Raw genomic sequence first — 21,794 nt, 5'->3', positions numbered from 1 at the left:
TTGTGCGCAGGGGGGTGGATGTGCTGGAAATGAGATGTTTCAGGACAATATGTGGTTTGAGGTGGTTTGATCGAGTAAGTAATGTAAGGGTAAGAGAGATGTGTGGAAATAAAAAGAGTGTGGTTGAGAGAGCAGAAGAGGGTGTTTTGAAATGGTTTAGTCACATGGAGAGAATGAGTGAGGAAAGATTGACAAAGAGGATATATGCGTCAGAGGTGGATGGAACAAGGAGAAGTGGGAGACCTAATTGGAGGTGGAAAGATAGAGTGAAAAAGATTTTGAGTGATCGGGGCCTGAACATGCAGAAGGGTGAAAGGCGTGCAAGGAATAAGTGAATTGGAATGATGTGGTATACCGGGGTCGACGTGCTGTCAATGGATTGATGCAAGGCATGTGAAGCGTCTTGGGTAAACCATGGAAAGTTCTGTGGGGCCTGGATGTGGAAAGGGAGCTGTGGTCTCGGTGCATTATTACATAACAGCTAGAGACTGAGTGTGAATGAATGGGGCCTTTGTTGTCTTTTCCTAGCACTAACTCGCACACATGAAGGGGGAGGGGGTTGTTATTCCATGTGTGGTGGGGTGGCGATGGGAATAAATAAAGGCAGACAGTATCAATCATATACATGTGTATATATGTATATGTCTGTGTGTGTATATATATGTATACATTAAGATATATAGGTATGTATATATGCATGTGCGGACGTGTATGTATATACATGTGTATGTGGGTGGGCTGGGCCATTCTTTCGTCTGTTTCCTTGCGCTACCTCGCTAACGCGGGAGACAGCGACAAAGCAAAATAAATAAAATAAATAATAAAAACGTATGCAAGTAGAAGAGATGGCCAGAGAGCGCTGTTGGATTATGTGTTAATTGATAGGTGTGCGAAAGAGAGACTTTTGGATGTTAATGTGCTGAGAGGTGCAACTAGAGGAATGTCTGATCATTATCTTGTGGAGGCAAAGGTGAAGATTTGTTGAGGTTTTCAGAAAAGAAGAGAGAATGTTGGGGTGAAGAGAGTGGTGAGAGTAGGTGAGCTTGGGAAGAACACTTGTGTGAGGGAGTACCAAGGGAGACTGAGTACAGAATGGAAAAAGGTGAGAACAAAGGATGTAAGGGGAGTGGGGGAGGAATGGGATGTATTTAGGGAAGCAGTGATGGCTTGTGCAAAAGATACTTGTGGCATGAGAAGCGTGGGAGGTGGGCAGATTAGAAAGGAGTAGTAAGTGATGGGATGAAGAAGTAATATTATTAGTGAAAGAGAAGAGAGAGGCATTTGGATGATTTTTTCAGGGAAAGAATACAAATGAGTGGGAGATGTATAAAAGAAAGAGGCAGGAGGTTAAGAGAAAGGTGCAAGAGGCAAAAAAGAGGGAAAATGAGAGTTGGGGTGAGAGAGTATCATAAATTTTAGGGAGAATAAAAAGATGTTTTGGAAGGGGGTAAATAAAGTTCGTAAGGCAAGGGAACAAATGGGAACATCAGTGAAGGGGGCTAATGGGAAGGTGATAACAGATAGTGGTGATTTGAGAAGGAGATGGAGTGAGTATCTTCAAGGTTCGTTGAATGGGTTTGATGATAGAGTGGCAGATATAGGGTGTTTTGGTCGAGGTGGTGTGCAAAGTGAGAGGGTTAGGGAGAATGATTTGGTAAACAGAGAAGAGGTAGTAAAAGCTTTGCGGAAGATGAAAGCCGGCAAGGCAGCAGGTTTGGATGGTACTGAAGTGGAATTTATTAAAAAAGGGGGTGACTGTATTGTTGACTGGTTGGTAAGGTTATTTAATGTATGTATGACTCATGATGAGTGCCTGAGGACTGGCTGAATGCTTCCATAGTGCCACTGTACAAAGGCAAAGGGGATAAGAGTGAGCGCTCAAATTACAGAGGTATAAGTTTGGCTGATTCATGTGAGAAACTGCAGAAGCTGGTGACTGAGTTTGGTAAAGTGTGTGAAAGAAGAAAGTTAAGAGTAAATGTGAATAAGAGCAAGGTAATTAGGTACAGTAGGGTTGAGGGTCAAGTCAACTGGGAGGTAAGTTTGAATGGAGAAAAACTGGAGGAAGTAAAGTGTTTTAGATATCTGGGAGTGGATCTGGCAGCAGATGGAACCATGGAAGCAGAAGTGGATCATAGGGTGGGGGAGGGGGCAAAAATCCTGGGAGCCTTGAAGATTGTGTGGAAGTCGAGAACATTATCTCGGAAAGCAAAAATGGGTATGTTCGAAAGAATAGTGGTTCCAACAATGTTGTATGGTTGTGAGGCGTGGGCTATGGATAGAGTTGTGCGCAGGAAGATGGATGTGCTGGAAATGAGATGTTTGAGGACAATGTGTGGTGTGAGGTGGTTTGATCGAGTAAGTAAAGTAAGGGTAAGAGAGATGTGTGGAAATAAAAAGAGCGTGGTTGAGAGAGCAGAAGAGGGTGTTTTGAAATGGTTTGGGCACATGGAGAGAATGAGTGAGGAAAGATTGACCAAGAGGATATGTGTGTCGGAGGTGGAGGGAACGAGAAGTGGGAGATCAAATTGGAGGTGGAAAGATGGAGTGAAAAAGATTTTGTGTGATCGGGGCCTGAACATGCAGGAGGGTGAAAGGAGGGCAAGGAATAGAGTGAATTGGATCGATGTGGTATACCGGGGTTGACGTGCTGTCAGTGGATTGAATCAGGGCATGTGAAGCGTCTGGGGTAAACCATGGAAAGCTGTGTAGGTATGTATATTTGCGTGTGTGGACGTATGTATATACATGTGTATGGGGGTGGGTTGGGCCATTTCTTTCGTCTGTTTCCTTGCGCTACCTCGCAAATGCGGGACAGCAAAAAAAAAAAAAAAAAAAGTTTGTTGTGTTCCTGGTAAATTATTGGGAGGGCAGTGATTGAGAGGGTGAAGGCATGTACAGAGCATCAGATTGGGGAAGAGCAGTGTGGTTTCAGAAGTGGTAAAGGATGTGTGGATCAGGTGTTTGCTTTGAAAAATGTGTGTGAGAAATGCTTAGAAAAGCAAATGGATTTGTATGTAGCATTCATGGATCTGTCAAAGGCATACGATAGAATTGATAGAGATGCTCTGTGGAAGGTGTTAAGAATATATGGTGTGGGAGGTAAGTAGTTAGAAGCAGTGAAAAGTTTTCATCGAGGATGTAAGGCATGTGTACGTGTAGGAAGAGAGGAAAGTGATTGGTTCTCAGTGAATGTTGGTTTGCAGCAGGGGTGTGTGATGTCTCTATGGTTGTTTAATTTGTTTATGGATAGGGTTGTTAGGGAGGTGAATGAAAGAGTTTTGGAAAGAGGGGCAAGTATGCAGTTTGTTGTGGAGGAGAGAGCTTGGGAAGTAAGTCAGTTGTTGTTCGCTGATGATACAGCGCTGGTGGCTGATTCGGGTGAGAAACCACAGAAGCTGGTGACTGAGTTTGGTAAAGTGTGTGAAAGAAGAAAGCTGAGAGTAAATGTGAATAAGAGCAATGTTATTAGGTACAGTAGGGTTGAGGAACAAGTCAATTGGGAGGTAAGTTTGAATGGAGAAAAGCTGGAGGAAGTGAAGTGTTTTAGATATCTGGGAGTGGATTTAGCAGTGGATGGAACCATGGAAGCAGAAGTGAATCATAGGGTGGGGGAGGGGGCAAAAGTTCCGGGAGCGTTGAAAAATGTGTGGAAGTCGAGAACATTATCTTGGAAAGCAAAAATGGGTATGTTTGAAGGAATAGTGGTTCCAACAATGTTATACGGTTGCGAGGCATGGGCTATAGATAGAGTTGTGCATAGGAGGGTGGAAGTGCTGGAAATGAGATGTTTGAGGACAATATGTGGTGAGGTGGTTTGATTAAGTAATGAAAGGGTAAGAGAGATGTGTGGTAATAAAAAGAGTGTGGTTGAGAGAGCAGAAGAGGGTGTTTTGAAATGGTTTGGTCACATGGAGAGAATGAGTGAGGAAAGATTGACTAAGAAGATATATGTGTCAGAGGTGGAGGGAATGAGGAGAAATGGGAAACCAAATTGGAGGTGGAAAGATGGAGTGAAAAAGATTTTGAGTGACTGGGGCCTGAACGTGCAGGAGGGTGAAAGGCATGCAAGGAATAGAGTGAATTGGAACGATGTGGTATACCGGGGTCGACGTGCTGTCAATGGATTGAACCAGGGCATGTGAAGCATCTGGGGTAAACCATGGAAAGTTTTGTGGGGCCTGGGTGTGGAAAGGGGACTGTGGTTTCGGTGCATTATACATGACAGCTAGAGACTGAGTGTGAACGAATGTGGCCATTGTTGTCTTTTCCTAACGCTACCTTGCGCACATGCGGGGGAGGGGGTTTTCATTTCATGTGTGGCGAGGTGGCGATGGGAATGAATAAGGGCAGACAGTATGAATTATGTACATGTGTATATATGTATATATGCCTGTGTGGCCGTGTATGTATATACATGTGTATGTGTGTAGGTTGGGCCATTCTTTCATCTGTTTCCTTGTGCTACCACGCTAACGCGGGAGACAGCGACAATGTATAATAAATAAAACATAAATAATCAGAGAAAAGAAGATGAATTCATTTAAAATAGTAAAGAAGTTCTGATGGTCTTTCCTAAATGTCTGAAAGGCTGTTCAATTAAAGACAAGGACTAAAACACATACAAAATATACTGACGACAGTGGGTTGGGAGGGGCAGACATAGCAATCTTTGCATTTATTCAGCAAAGGGGAAAGGACTAGAACACATACAGAACCTAATGACAACAGTGAGCAGGGAATTTAGGATAGAGCACTTTTGACTGGTGATCAACTGCCATCAAGTATGAAGATTGATGTAGAGGAACAAAGCTTTACCTAGTGTTGTACAAAGATGCAAAAAGAATTAAGTGAAACTGTTGAAAGAATATTGGGCAACTTTTCATCTTTGTTCTCCACACCACCCAACATTTCTCCAATGTATGATAGGGAGAGTGTGTGACTGTGGTTTGAATGTCAACAACACATGTCTATATGAGAAAGAAAAAGAAAACAGTTTCCTAGACTTGGGAGAGGAACTTGAAAGCCATTGTAGTGCTGTCTCAATGCACTGCCTTCACTAGGCACCTGATACTAGATGGAAGTATGTCCCTTGTTGGTGGTTGACAGCCATCTAGTACCTCTGTGTGAAATTACCAATTTGGTCATTACTTGGAAAGAGATCTGCACTTATGGGGCCCTGTCTCATTCATTTTTTTGTAACATCAAGAAGACTTAACTCTGTATGTGTGTGTGTGTGTGTGTGTGTGTGTGTGTGTGTGTGTGTGTGTGTGTGTGTGTGTGTGTCAGTGTGTGTGTGTGTACGTGCCTGTGTGGGTGGGGACGAGGGGAAGTAAAAAAGAGGGTAAGATAACCATAAATGGGTAATGAAGGTAAGTGGTAGAGACTGGGTAAGAGAAACAGACATAGAAAGAAAAATACAGAGAATCATAAAGGGAGGGGAAAATACATAAATACAGAGATTAAAGGAAATAATAGTTATAATTCAATACCTTAGCTCCTGGACAAAATGAAAACAATTCAAAAGGCTCCTCTGGTGCCCAAGCTTCCATTTCCAGGGACTGGTAGAGCCATGACACATCTAAAATCCAGCATCCCCTTGCAATGCCAAACAGAAGGTTTAATGTACGACGGGCCTCCCCACATACGACGTGCGTTGTGCTGTGGTTTACTTGCTCTGTCACTTCATAGCTTCCCAGTTTCTTGATTATTGGAATTAGGCTGCTCCTGTCTCTGTTGATAATTCAATAGACTAATAAATCTCCTTATTTCTCACTGATATAGCCATTCTGTATCATAATTACCATACATCTATACATATATGAAATAATGGAGATGGTAATACTGAAGTTATAAGGTTGAGGAGATGTACCTGAGAACCTTGCTCTATCAATATGCAGCAATATGCAGTGTCTGCAAAAAACCTTGACCAACCCCCCATATATTTCAAAAGTGATACCTCACTTATATCTTAGCACTTTGACATCTCCTTTGGCTTTGATCACCATCGTCAGATGTCTGGTTATGGAACTGGCAAGGTTCCTGAAGTATTCTAGGTCCATGTTTTGGGTCCATAGGGTCTAAATCTCCTGAATGACATGATGCACTGATGAGGTGATCCAGGAAGCAGCCATCTGGTCGTGCAATCTGAGTACCCAGTGCACCTATTAATTTCACATGTACCTGTATTTTCTTGTTCCAGGCAAGAATTTAGGCTTTCTCCTCCTTTGAAAGGTGAGAGCCAACCATCCTGAAACACAGATCGAAGAAATGCAGCGCCCCAAAGATAAGTCCCCAAAATGAAGTGGCAGCCAAGAGTAAAGAAAGAACATCCTTCCATAAAGATAGCTTAAGGCACACTAAAGCAGGTTGCTTGTCCTCACATCATTAAAAACAATAGTGTCAGCAACCAGAAGTACGATGATTTCACCCTGAGAGTGTCATCTACTTGTACCCACAATAAACCTTAACCGATTATCACCTTTAATTTTGGGGTGTGGATTTTTTTTTTTTTGTGAACACTATATTATCTCAAAATCCTGAAGAAGCCAACAGTGTGAACCAAAGTCTTTATTCTTCTAATTCAAAGGGTGATGATACTTGACTTAGGTCAAACAGGCACCGATGGAATAAGATTCTCTATCACACTGCCTAACACTTACTCTGGTGATCTGGCACACAAAGTGGGTTATGTAACCACACCTTGGGTACCAGCTTTCAAGACAATGTGGATGGCCAAGTTTACACTCTTACTTGAACCATGATTCAAGTTGCTACCAGTGCTTGAATTTCCCTCTTATCTTTCAGGGAAGACAGAGTGATAGGAAGATAACCTTAAGGACCTATGAGAATCCCCACTTCACCTTTTGGAGAGAAACCTCTCCTTTTAAGCCTGCTGTTTTCTCCAATGCTCCTGCAGATAATTCACCTTAGAGATCTGACCCTACCAGTTTCCTAAGGTCTAATTATAACACCATGGCATGCTTGTAATCAAGCACTGAATGGTTTATCTAATTTGTGCCTCTGTATTACACATAGGTGGTTTTATGTATGCATAATTTTCAGACATTATTAGAATTTTTCTTCCAACACCTACTACATCTTATACAAGCACTGTTAGGGGTTAGGGGTCTAAATCTTACACCCAAGAAAATGCCAATGACTCTACAGGCCCACTCCTACAATTCAATGTTGCCAGTTATCCCACAAAATCTCCCTTTTACTTTTCCTGGAAAGGCAACAGATTTCTGCATAGCATCTTATCATCCAGTCCTTGACAAACCACTCCTAAGTTTTCAATCTCAGCACAACAAACTGAAACTTACCGATACTTAATTAAAACACCACAGAAACAGTTTACAGACATAACTTATGACACAGTTGCTGAAATTCCCCTTAAACCTGGTTCACAACATGCAGCAACAAGACCACAACCTTTTTCTTTATCAAACATAAACAGTGAATCTCTTAGCATGAACAAATAAAAGGAAGCTACAACTTAACTTACTTGGAATGAACACTAGTTAAACATATTGATGGATGGCTGCCACTTTTAGATTTACATTTTCTTCTTCCTTTTGGCTTCAACTCTTTACTCTGCTGAAATTCATCAGTAGATCTTCTAGGTCGTGGAAGACACAAGATTTTAGATTCTGGGAAAACACTGTCATCCCCAGAGCTATTTCCTATTTCATCTTCAAGTTTGGATGATTCAAATGATGAGTTTTGAGTTGATGAAGTACTTAATTGCAGTTTGAGTATATCTTCTTCAATAAATGAGGAGTTTGTTCCTACAGCTGAAGAAGAGAAATTCACTTCTCTTTTTCTTATATGAACTGATGTGGTATTACGTGGAAGTGGCATAGATGAACTACCTTTCTGATTCCTTTGTGATGCACGTTGGGTTTTGCTGCCCTTTATCTCTAATCCTGTGTATGGATCTTGAGCAGATCTTTTATGATTATCTGGAGTAACAGGTATTATAAGATCCTGAGATGGCTCCAAAACATCTACACAGAGAAGTTTTCGTCCCCTAGCTTGAGAAGAACAGAGGGTTGAAGTCATTTGGGACTCTGGAAAAGTGAAATTATTTTCATTCAGTGAATAGGTTTTGTCACATAATCCTTCTTTTTTATGTAAGTCACCACTTAATTCTTTATCATTATTTCTAAACACGGTATGCCCATATGTTTTTTGCTTGCATTTAGAAGTACATAAGACTGTTTCTCTCCCTGATGAAGCTTGAACTTCCAATTTTCTTTTATTTGAATCTCTTACTAATTTGTGTGGTTTTCCTTCTGGAAAATCCGATACTCCCTCTTGAACTGTTTTGTCATTATCTATGTTCAGGACAGATCTAGCGACTCTAAATGCATTATTCTGTGATATATCTGTATTCATTTTGCAGTCTGCTTGTGCTGGCATATCAACACATTCAGCAATCATATCATTTATTTTAGATATAGCTTCCTCTTCAGATGATGTAGACTTTCTTTGCAAGGCTTGATACCTAATATCATCAGCATTACAGTCTAAATTACACTTTTCTAAATCTGAAGATTTTTCAGGAACATGGCTCCATAACTTAGACTTACTCTCAAAATGTGACTGTACATGGCTAGAGTCTGCACTATAATCATTGTATTCTGAATCTCCACACTCCAATGCTAACTTCTTATTGTTTTTTGAATGTCTAGTGAGTCTTGTACTTATTCTAGAAGATCTTCTATGTTTTGGTTCTGAAATATGTGCCTGATTCTGAGCTTGATCTTTTAATTTTATGGGGTTCACAATTTCAGTATTTGATAATTTTACACCAATTCTTACTGGCATTTCTATCAACTCAGCATTACTATTATCATCAGTCACACAGTCATCTTGAATGTGATCTAAATCAACAACTTTACTCCTTTGCACATCTTTATTTCCAACATTCATATCACACTCAATATTATCAATGGCCAAGGTATCTACCTTTCCTTTTCCTAAATTCTTCTCATTACTTCCAAATGTAATATCTTCTAAAGATGAGTCTAAAGAAGAATGTTCCTTCCTGCTGGACAATCCCTGTTGTTCTCTTTTCTGACTATCCGTTTTGGGAGAGACAAACCTGAAAATATGAATAAAAATTAAGAGGTAAAAACATGAACAAAGTAATTCTTTCCTAATTTTTCTATTATGTTTGAATCATTTCCTACATTAAGTGCAAGGTGTAATGTGCTGAATTTTCCTTTCAAATATCGTCACTGACAATTTCCACATTTTATATTTATTTATTTATTTTGCTTTGTTGCTGTCTCCCGCGTTAGTGAGGTAGCGCAAGGAAACAGACGAAAGAATGGCCCAACCCACCCACATACACATGTATATACATACATGTCCACACACGCAAATATACATACCTATACATCTCAATGTATAAATATATATACACGCACAGACATATACATATATACACATGTACATAATTCATACTGTCTGCCTTTATTCATTCCCATCGCCACCCCCCCACACATGAAAAAAAACAACCTCCTCCACATATGCACGAAGTAGCATTAGGAAAAGACAACAAAGGCCACATTCGTTCACACTCAGTCTCTAGCTGTCATGTAATAATGCACCGAAACCACAGTTCTCTTTCCACATCCAGGCCCCACAAAACTTTTCATGGTTTACCCCAGACGCTTCACATGCCCTGGTTCAATCCATTGACAGCATGTCGACCCCAGTATACCACATCGTTCCATTTCACTCTATTCCTTGCATGCCTTTCACCCTCCTGCATCTTTCCACCTCCAATTTGGTCTCCCACTTCTCCTCGTTCCCTCCACCTCTGACACATATATCCTCTTGGTCAATCTTTCCTCACTCATTCTCTCCATGTGACCAAACCATTTCAAAACACCCTCTTCAGCTCTCTCAACCACACTCTTTTTATTACCACACATCTCTCTTACCCTATCATTACTTACTCGATCAAACCACCTCACACCACATATTGTCCTCAAACATCTCATTTCCAGCACATCCACCCTCCTCCACATAACTCTATCCATAGGCCATGCCTCACAACCATATAACATTGTTGGAACCACTATTCCTTCGAACATACCCATTTTTGCTTTCCAAGATATCGTTCTCGCCTTTCACACATTCTTCAATGCTCCCGGAACTTTTGCCCCCTCCCCACCCTATGATTCACTTCTGCCTCCATGGTTCCATCTGCTGCCAAATCCACTCCCAGATATCTAAAACACTTCACTTCCTCCAGTTTTTCTCCATTCAAACTTACCTCCCAATTGACTTGTCCCTCAACCCTACTCTACCTAATAACCTCGCTCTTATTCACATTTACTATCAGCTTTCTTCTTTCACACACTTTACCAAACTCAGTCACCAGCTTCTGCAGTTTCTCACACAAATCAGCCACCAGCGCTGTATCATCAGCGAACAACAACTGACTCACTTCAAAAGCTCTCTCATCCACAACAGACTGCACACGTGCCCCTCTTTCCAAAACTCTTGCATTTACCTCCCTAACAACCCCATCCATAAACAAATTAAACAACCATGGAGACATTGCACACCCCTGCTGCAAACCTACATTCACAGAGGACCAATCACTTTCCTCTCTTCCTACATGTACACATGCCTTACATCCTAAATAAAAACTTTTCACTGCTTCTAACAACTTGCCTCCCACACCATATTTTCTTAATACCTTCCACATAGCATCTCTATCAACTCTATCATATGCTTTCTCCAGATCCATAAATGCTACACACAAATCCATTTGCTTTTCTACGTATTTCTCAGATACATTCTTCAAAGCAAACATCTGATCCACACATCCTCTACCACTTCTGAAACCCCACTGCTCTTCCCCAATCTGATTCTCTGTACATGCTTTCACCCTCTCAATCAATACCCTCCCATATAATTTCCCAGGAATACTCAACAAACTTATACCTCTGTAATTTATAAGTTAATTGATAATTTATATGTAATTTATAATTTCCTGGTAAATTATATGGGAGGGTATTGATTGAGAGGGTGAAGGCATGTACAGAGCATCAGATTGGGGAAGAGCAGTGTGGTTTCAGAAGTGGTAGAGGATGTGTGGATCAGGTGTTTGCTTTGAAGAATGTATGTGAGAAATACTTAGAAAAGCAAATGGATTTGTATGTAGCATTTATGGATCTGGAGAAGGCATATGATAGAGTTGATAGAGATGCTCTGTGGAAGGTATTAAGAATATATGGTGTGGGAGGAAAGTTGTTAGAAGCAGTGAAAAGTTTTTATCGAGGATGTAAGGCATGTGTACGTGTAGGAAGAGAGGAAAGTGATTGGTTCTCAGTGAATGTAGGTTTGCGGCAGGGGTGTGTGATGTCTCCATGGTTGTTTAATTTGTTTATGGATGGGGTTGTTAGGGAAGTAAATGCTAGAGTTTTGGAAAGAGGGGCAAGTATGAAGTCTGTTGGGGATGAGAGAGCTTGGGAAGTGAGTCAGTTGTTGTTCGCTGATGATACAGCGCTGGTGGCTGATTCATGTGAGAAACTGCAGAAGCTGGTGACTGAGTTTGGTAAAGTGTGTGGAAGAAGAAAGTTAAGAGTAAATGTGAATAAGAGCAAGGTTATTAGGTACAGTAGGGTTGAGGGTCAAGTCAATTGGGAGGTGAGTTTGAATGGAGAAAAACTGGAGGAAGTGAAGTGTTTTAGATATCTGGGAGTGGATCTGGCAGTGGTTGGAACCATGGAAGCGGAAGTGGATCATAGGGTGGGGGAGGGGGCGAAAATTCTGGGGGCCTTGAAGAATGTGTGGAAGTCGAGAACATTATCTCGGAAAGCAAAAATGGGTATGTTTGAAGGAATAGTGGTTCCAACAATGTTGTATGGTTGCGAGGCATGGGCTATGGATAGAGTTGTGCACAGGAGGATGGATGTGCTGGAAATGAGATGTTTGAGGACAATGTGTGGTGTGAGGTGGTTTGATCGAGTGAGTAACGTAAGGGTAAGAGAGATGTGTGGAAATAAAAAGAGCGTGGTTGAGAGAGTAGAAGAGGGTGTTTTGAAATGGTTTGGGCATGGAGAGAATGAGTGAGGAAAGATTGACCAAGAGAATATATGTGTCGGAGGTGGAGGGAACGAGGAGAAGAGGGAGACCAAATTGGAGGTGGAAAGATGGAGTGAAAAAGATTTTGTGTGATCGGGGCCAGAACATGCAGGAGGGTGAAAGGAGGGCAAGGAATAGAGTGAATTGGAGCGATGTGGTATACCGGGGTTGACGTGCTGTCAGTGGATTGAATCAAGGCATGTGAAGCGTCTGGGGTAAACCATGGAAAGCTGTGTAGGTATGTATATTTGCGTGTGTGGACGTATGTATATACATGTGTATGGGGGTGGGTTGGGCCATTTCTTTCGTCTGTTTCCTTGCGCTACCTCGCAAACGCGGGAGACAGCGACAAAGTATAATAAAAAAAAAAAAAATATTATAATTTCCACATATGCTACAGAATTCTGCATATACCTGCTTAGCAATTACATTAGGAAAGCGTGAGTAGCTACTGATCTATCACCTAAAAAACTTCTCTCGAGTGATACTGTATAGCCATTATTTTCTCATAAAAACTACAGTAGTAGTGCAATACATTAGTTTGCAATACTTACATCTGATTAAAATGCCTTGAAAAATAGTGAAAGAACTATGCCTAAGAAACTATAACCAATATCCAACTTTTTTTTGGCTTGTACTTGAAAAGGGAGATCATTTGGATCCCTGTTTCTCTATGTATTTTTCACACACATTCGTCAATGAACACAACTCTACCAATCCTGGAACCACACTGTCCCCCCAGTTAGATACTCAGTACATACCACTACACCCTTAATCACCACTCTTCCATACAACTTACAAGATACACTCAACAAACTTATACCTTTGTATTTCAAACACTCACCTCTGTCTCCCCTTTCTTTTATAAATATGGCATTCCACCATGATCCAAACATACAATGAAAATCCTAAATAACCAATCAACTAATTAACCAGTCTTTCCTTTCCTTTCTTAAGAAATCTAACTGCAATACCAATCACTCGGAAGACCGACAAAGTATAATAAATAAATAAAACAACCAATCACTCTAGCTCTTTTCATCGCACCACTAGCAAAGACTCCTTTAATTAGCATACTTCCCTGACCCAAACACACCTACATGTGCCACCCCATCATCAAAAAAATTCAAAAATCCTTCAACATACCACATCTCTTCACCTCAATTCTACATGTTACCACATCATCATTTGCCCCTTTCACCAATGTTCCCATTTGCTCTCTTAATTTTCTCCTACTGTCAACATCCTTCCAAAACATTTTCTTAATCACTGAAGTTTACTGATACTTGCTCACCCCAACTCACCTGCCCTCTTTTTCAGCACATACACCTTCCACTTGACCTCCTGCCACATTCCCTGGACATTTCCCATACATCTCTCTTTTCTCTTTAACTTGCAACTTATCTTCTTGATCCTACTACATATCACCCTCTCTCAAATACCCAACTCCTACTTTCCACATGCTTCTCTTGCACATGTTGGCAATGGTTCCTTAAATATCTCTTATTCTATGCCCACTCCTATGGCTTCATTTACTCTAACCTCTTGCCTTTCTAAGCTCAGTCTCTCCAAAAAAATCTCTTCAGAAATCCCTCTTTTCCCAGCTTACCCTCTCATCATCCATATCATTTTCCCTTCCTAAAGCCTTCTGCAAATCTTCACCTTCACCCCAATCAAGTAATAATCAAGCACCCCACAGCTGTCCCTTTCAGCACATTCACATAAAAGTCTCTCTTTTGCATATCAATTAGTTCTTATTCCATAAATGCCCTCTTTCCACTTTCCTACTTTTCTAGATATCTCAATGATTTCAAAAACCTCCTCCCCATTCCATCTCACTGGTATTGGAACTACAGTTCCACATTAAAAACACTTTTGAACTTGTTATGCAGTTCCTCCCACATCCTTACACCATCCTCTACAATTTTTCCCTTTGAATCCAGAAGCCTAATTAGCTGTTCTTCGACACAATTGACTCCTGAAGACTGTACAGAAAAGTTTTGGATTTTTTACTGATTTGTCCACGATATTCTTTTGAATTTTTTTGTTCATCCTTCTTATCCTGTAACACACACTACTTGCTTCTTAATACCTTACATATGCTGGCTGGCTGGGGTACCGTCTATAATCTTCGCCACTGCACATCTTGAAGAATCTCTGCTTTTTGACATCATTTTCTGCTCTTGCTTACTATTCTTTGTATTTGAGGATTTAGGTACCCTTGTTCCTACTCCTTCACTGTAAATTTCATATAACCCCTATCATAAAACCCTGGCTCCAGGTTACTGAACTTCATTTCTCCACTCTGTTACCTCAGATATTGTTAAGGTTTGTGTAGTTTCCATGATTACATTTCCTCTTCATATCTTGCATCACCTCCACTCTTTTAATGTCCTCATTTACAGTAGAGTAAGACTAGAGCATTACTCGATAACTTCTTCCAACTGGTGTATTCTGGTAATATTCTCAATATCCATACTAGTAATGTGACGATGAGATCTAGTTGCTCTCATCCTCGCATCTTTTCAGATATGCTGGCATGGGAATTTCTCCTGTATGCACTCTAAAGACCTGGGTCTCAATGACTCCCTATCAACAAGGGAATCCAAATTCCCCATTCTATCTCTGTATAAATGAAGTCCCATATTACTAACTCTTTACCATCTCTGAAAAGTCAGCGCTTTACTGCTTCACATGCCATCCTGAGTGTTCCTTCATTGTACAAATGTTTTGGATAGCTGCAATTCTTTGGAGGATTATATATTATCAACAACACTATGCATTTCTTCCCTAAAGTTATTCTTCTCAATATGTATTGTCTGAATGGGCCACCCTCCACTATTAATTGAAAATCAAAACATTTTTTGATTAAAATTGACAATCCTCTCTCTCCTTTACTTCTCTTTCCCTCCTTACTATCATGTACATCTCTGGGCAGAATTGGAAGATCTCATCTCTTTAGTAAACTTTGTTTCCTCAACTCCAAAAACATTGAGAGCAATTTCCCCTATAAAATCCTTGAATTCCTGCTCTTTACCATTAACTGGTAATCCATCAGCATCATAATGTATAACTTTATTCTAATATTATCTCTAATGCTCCTGCCCTCTCGGCAGTGCTGGAGAAGCTGCTCTGTCAATGTTGCAGCTAGCCTGATTGTGAGCTCTTAGACTTGGGTTGGATTCCATTTCATAACTAAGAGTAGGGGTGACTCGCATACCATATGCCACTAGTATGGTAGGAATGTCCACTCAGATATTGGAGAATCATGTACAGCTGAGATTTTATCATGGCCAACCAACTAAATTATGAACTACTACACAGTTTTTGAATATTTTTGATGAAAATTTATATAAGGTGGAGAGCCAAATATATCAGAATGGTAAGCAGGGCAAAATTGGAGTGCATGGAATTTATCCTTTTCACAGGATTTGTTTGTCACATGGTGGGTAAAGGTCTGACACAGTTCTGTCTTCAGATTGTAGACTTTAGCAACATGGTGGACTCTGGTGTGTGTAGTCAGTCAACAGCTGAACACTTCTGTTCAGCTACTAGTAGTAAACATAAAAATCTTATTCTATAGATTTTTCCCTTTTTTCTTAAAACTCATTGTCAACAATGGTCATAACAGCTAGTCCACAGTTAAGCCAGGGATGGTTGATAAAATGGGTACCTGGCTGAGGCTAGGGTATACACAAACAGTGTTACTCAGTTGCCCATGCTGTCTTATATAGCAGTGAAAAGAAAATTACACTCACATGGGCATTTGCAGAATGTGACAGCACTATACCCACAAACAATGGAAGGTGGTAGTGAGGAATCTGATCTGTCAGTGAAGGAGGACTCCTGTAACTCAGCACCATTCTGATCTCAAGTGCAAAGAATAATGGTCTTTTGATTTTTTTACTGTACGCTGTAACTGTGGAAATCATTATGCAACACCATCCCATGTTAACCCTTAAACATCAAAAGTCATCAAATGACAACTTGTGCGACAGGCACTGGGAGTCATCACATGAGCACTAAATTTTGCAAGCTTATTTTGAACCTGCCAAAATTTTGACTTTTGTATGGCAACTAAGTGTCTCTTGGTTATCATAGGTGGTTAATGCATATACTACCACCCTTTGGAAATAAATCTATCATGTAAGTGTATCATTTTTTTTCTTTTTATACATATTCACAAAATCCCACATTAGTAAGGCAGCATTAAGAACAGAGGACTGAGCCTTTGAGGGAATATCCTCACTTGGCCTCCTCTGTTCCTTCTTTTGGAAAAGAAACAATGTGAGGGGAGGATTTCCAGCCCCGCACTCCCTCCCCTTTTAGTTGCCTTCTACGACACGCAGGGAATACTTTTTGCATCCTTACTCCTTATACTAGCCAAAAAAACTTAAATCATCCCTACCATCCCTTCCTCTTTAAACAACAAATATGAAAAAGACTCAAAATTAAGAGGGAATATCAAGTTTATCATATTCTCATAATTCATCTAAGATATTTTCAATCTATTAGTTACTAAAAATAAAACCTACTTAGAATCAAAATTCACATGCCCTAGCACCATTAATTCTATCTTAAGATTGATCAAATACTTAAATAAGCAATACTTCACAGATGTAAACACCAGTGTGATGGCTGTAACTGCTTCTTCTTTTCAGATTTTGTAAAAGTTAGAGCACATCACAAGTCATGAGCAAGATTCAACCTATTCCTTGCCTTGGTTTTAAAGGTAATCACTGTAGGCAAGCGAGCCTTGTGAAAATACTTTGTGTTTAATGGGATGAGGACTTGGAGAGCTCTGTCAGAGAGAATGGGGTTACCTGAATGAATTTCTTAAAGATCCTCTGTTTACATCCACTTCTTTCATAAACAGCTACAAAAGTCATATTGAATTTGCATCAGAGGCTCCCTTCCTCCACTCTCCTCCACCCCCCTCTCTTCAAGCCCTTGCCAGGAGCTCTGTGTTAACTTAGGCCCTGTGCTAGGGCCATACAAGTTATGTTCACGCAATTTTTTTGTACATTTCCTTTACCTTCAAATGCATTTCTCTCATTTTGTAAAGGGAAACAGAAACACTGAAGAGCAACTTGCACACTTTCTGCTGGCATTTAAGGATTAAATGTTAGGTATGATCTATTACAAGTAGTGATATCAATATAAATTACACTCAACTTACATAATGTTTAATATGTATAAAATCTTATTTTCAAGAAAAACAGCTAACTTAACCAAGAAAAACTAGTACGCTTATCTTAAAAACTACCTCTCCCAAACAGTCATCATCCATTACAGTAAAGATAACTACATGCACAACACTCACCAACATAACTTTCAAGACCATGCTTCTAGAGAATGTTCAACATCCCTGTTACCCTCCTTTCGTATATGACATGCAACCTTTAAGGGATGCAAAATATCTATTCAAACAAGATCATACCAATCATAAAGGCGTTTTGCTAGAGGGGTGTTAAGGTTAGTTGGCAAATCCATTCCTGAGTTGTTTTCCTCCTCTTCACTTGATGATGATGAACCAGAGTTTTTTCGTCGTGGGGTTAAAAGGTGACTAATACCAAACAGTGGTGAGTCTACAGCCTATAATGAAACAAATAACCTTTAGAATCTATGATGGAAATGAACAAGAAATCATTTGGAAAGTGTCAATTTTGTTTCAATGACTGAATCTACACATACTACTTTCTAACACATTCTAAGACAATGCTGAATAACTACTAGTATTCCATTCTAACAGTAAATCTTTTCATTTCAATATTCATCTTTTTTTGGTTTTCTGTCATAATATTCCTGTGCTCCACAATCATTACACATGAAAATATTATCCTAATTCATGACAGATGACTTTGCAACCTGTGAAGTCAAAAATCAGTGTCAACTGCTTTACTTTAATCTACAGAGTGTCCAAGAAAGATCTGAACAACTTTAATAACTAATAAAATGAGGCAAGATTGACAAAAAACTAAGTTTTGAAGAAAAGACCAACTTAAAAAGTTTCACTGACAATTCCATTTGTTCACTGATACGTTGCCAGAATACATGACATTTCCACAAGAAACAGCATAGCACGTGGCATGATGCAAAGACCATCCAATACCCAGACTCAACATGTGTACCACACAACATACTAAAAACCTCCCCCCATCTTGCACCTGTACTCATGAAAGGTAACAGAGAGTTCTTCATAAGACACTATGCAGCTACCACTACACAAGTGAAAAATAAGCAGACTGAGTTCAGGAGGCAGCTTTTTGTTCTGCAGCAAGGAAAAAAATGCCAGAAAGAGACAGCAGCATAATGAAAAAGCCCTAACCAGATCAGTGCAACAACAGGTCTATCTGTATCATATCTTTATAAGAACCTTCAAAGGAAAAAGAGGCAAAGGAGGCAGGGTAGGTAGTGAGGCACATCTTCCACACCTCCCTGACCAAAATTCTCAAACATTTAAAGCCACAGTACAAGAAATGAATTAAGAATTGTGGGACCCTAATCCATTTTAAATGGGCACATGAATGTGGTGGGATATAAACAGACAATCTACTTATCCCTTGATCTATACATCTATGACTGTTTAAGGCTTCATCCCAAAGAGTAAGTGCAGAGACAGGGGACCCCCCCAGGGTGAAGGATCCAAGGCCATGGTCTAACAAGCAAATGCCTTAAACCAACTCAATACAACAAAAATTCAACTTATATCATTGAAAATACACCAACATAATAACCAATAATAATATCTTTTTTCATATATATTCACCATTTCCCGCATTAGCAAGGTAGTGTTAAGAACAGAGGACTGAGCCTTACAGGGAATATCCTCAGTTAGCTCCCCTATTTGTTCCTTCTTTTGGAAAAATTAAAATGGGAGGGGAGTATTTCCAGCCCACGCTCCCTCCCCTATTAGATGCCTTCTTTCACATGCAGGGAATACGTGAGAAGTATTCTTTCTCCCCTATTTTCGTCTGTGTATGTATATGCATGTATACACTGAAATGTATGTGTGAGTCAGTGGGAGTTTATGTATATACATGTGTAAGTGGGTGGGTTGGGCGATTCCTCTTGTTTCCTTGCGCTACCTCACTAACATGGGAGACGGCGATTAAGTATAATAAATATAAGTTAATAAATAAATAATAATAATAATAATTTATCAATATTAAGAAGTAGAAAGAGAGGAAAGTGATTGGTTCGCAGAGAATGTCAGTTTGTGGCATGTCTCCATGGTTGTTTAATTGGTTTATGGATGGGGTGGTTAGGGAGGTGAATACCGGAGTTTTGGAGAGAGGGGCAAGTATGCAGTCTGTTGTGGATGAGAGAGCTTGGGAAGTGAGTCAGTTGCTGTTCGCTGATGATACAGTGCTGGTGGCTGATTCAGGTGAGAAACTGCACAAGTTGGTGACAGTTTGGTAAAGTGTGTGAAAGAAGAAAGCTGAGAGCAAATGTGAATAAGAGCAAGGTTATAAGGCTCAGGAGGGTTGAGGGATAGGTTAATTAGGAGGTAAGTTTGAATGGAGAAAAACTAAAGGAAGCGAAGTGTTTTAAATATCTGGGAGTGGATTTAGCAAATGCTGGAACCATGGAAGCAGAAGTGAGTCACAGGGTGGGGAGGGGGCGAAGGTTCTAGGAGTGTTGAAGAATGTGTGGAAGGCGAGAATGTTATCTAGAAGAGCAAAAATGGGTATGTTTGAAGGAATAGTGGTTCCAACAATGTTATATGGTTGCGAGGCAAGGGCTATAGATAGGTTGTGCGGAGGAGGGTGGATGTGTTGGAAATGAGATGTTTGAGGACTATGTGGTGTGGGGTGGTTTGATCGAGTAAGTAATGAAAGGGTAAGAGAGATGTGCGATAGTAAAAAGAGTATGGTTGAGAGTGCAGAAGAGGGTATATTGAAATGGTTTGGTCACATGGAGAGAATAAGTGAGGAAAGATTGACAAAGAGGATATATGTGTCAGAGGTGGAGGGAACGAGAAGTGTGAGATCAAATTGGAGGTGAAAGGATGGAGTGAAAAAGATTTTGAGCGACTGGGGCCTGAACATGCAGGAGGGTGAAAGGCATGCAAGGAATAGATTGAATTGGAACGATGTGGTATACTGGGGACAATGTGCTGTCAATGCATTGAACCAGGGCATGTGATGCGTCTAGGGAAAACCATGGAAAGTTTTGTGGGGCCTGGATGTGGAAAGGGAGCTGTGGTTTTGATGCATTATATACGACAGCTAGAGACTGAGTGTGAACAAATGTGGCCTTTGTTGTCTTTTCCTAGAGCTACCTCTCGTTCATATGGAAGGGGGGGGGGGGGGGGTCATTTCATGTGTGGCGGGGTGGCGACAGGAATGAATAAAGGCAGCAAGTATGAATTATGTACATGTGTATATATGTATATGTCTGTGCATGTATATATATGTATACATTGAAGTGTATTGGTGTGTATATGTGCATGTGTGGACATGTATGTATATACATGTGTATGTGGGAGAGTTGGGCCATTCTTTTGTCTGTTTCCTTGCGCTACCTCGCTAACGCGGGAGACAGTGACAAAGTATAATAAATAAATTAAATTATTTATATTTATTTATTATACTTTGTCGCTGTCTCCCGCATTAGCGAGGATAGCGCAAGGAAACAGACAAAAGAATGGCCCAACCCACCCACATACACATGTATATAAATACACGTCCACACACGCACATATACATACCTATAAATCTTAAGGTATACATATATATACAAACACAGACATATACATATATACGCATGTACATAATTCATACTCTCTGCCCGTATTCATTCCCGTCGCCACCCCACAACACATAAAATGACAACCCCCTCCCCCTGCATGTGCACGAGGTAGCACTAGGAAAAGACAACAAAGGCCACTTTCGTTCACACTCAGTCTCTAGCTGTCATGTATAATGCACCAAAACCACAGCTCCCTTTCCACATCCACACCCCACAAAACTTTCAATGGTTTACCCCAGACGCTTCACATGCCCTAGGTCAGTCCATTGACAGCACGTCGACCCTGGTATACCACATCGTTCCATTTCACTCTATTCCTTGCACGCCTTTCACCCTCCTGCATGTTCAGGCCCCAATCACTCAAAATCTTTTTCACTCCATCTTTCCACATCCAAATTGGTCCCCCACTTCTCCTCATTCCCTCCACCTCTGACACATATATCCATTTTGTCAATCTTTCCTCACTCATTCTCTCCATGTGACCAAACCATTTCAAAACACCCTCTTCTGCTCTCTCAACCACACTCTTTTTATTACCGCACATCTCTCTTACCCTTTCATTACCTACTCAGTCAAACCACCTCACACCACATATTGTCCTCAAACTTCTCATTTCCAGCACATCCACCCTCCTCCGCACAACTCTATATATAGCCCACGCCTCGCAACCAAAAATCATTGTCGGAACCACTATTCCTTCAAACATACCCATTTTTGCTTTCCAAGATAATGTTCTCGCCTTCCACACATTTTTCAACGCTCCCAGAACTTTCGCCCCCTCCCCCACCCTATGACTCCTTTCAGCTTCCATAGTTCCATCCGCTGCCAAATCCACTCCCAGATATCTAAAACACTTCACTTCCTCCACTTTTTCTCCATACAAACTTACCTCCCAAATGACTTGTCCCTTAACCCTACTCTACCTAATA

The 21,794-nt window shown here is 40.5% G+C and overlaps 1 protein-coding gene across 6 annotated transcripts in view; it reads right to left on the bottom strand.

The window, feature by feature from the left end:
- LOC139751815 (microcephalin-like) overlaps nucleotides 1–21,794 on the bottom strand; it is a 225,100-nt gene that overhangs the window by 79,598 nt on the left and 123,708 nt on the right. For all 6 annotated transcript variants that reach the window (XM_071667407.1, XM_071667406.1, XM_071667409.1 and 3 more), the window contains 3 exons: nucleotides 17,552–17,706; nucleotides 7,508–9,109; nucleotides 5,493–5,733 (listed from right to left, as the gene is read on the bottom strand). In XM_071667407.1, the coding sequence (XP_071523508.1) occupies nucleotides 5,493–5,733; nucleotides 7,508–9,109; nucleotides 17,552–17,706 (1,998 nt within the window). The remainder of the gene's footprint in view (nucleotides 1–5,492; nucleotides 5,734–7,507; nucleotides 9,110–17,551; nucleotides 17,707–21,794) is intronic.

Source organism: Panulirus ornatus, chromosome 12 (genome assembly GCF_036320965.1).
Source record: "Panulirus ornatus isolate Po-2019 chromosome 12, ASM3632096v1, whole genome shotgun sequence".
Lineage (NCBI taxonomy): Eukaryota > Metazoa > Arthropoda > Malacostraca > Decapoda > Palinuridae > Panulirus > Panulirus ornatus.
Note: the sequence above shows the minus strand (reverse complement) of the source record. Positions and strands in the feature narration are given on the sequence as shown.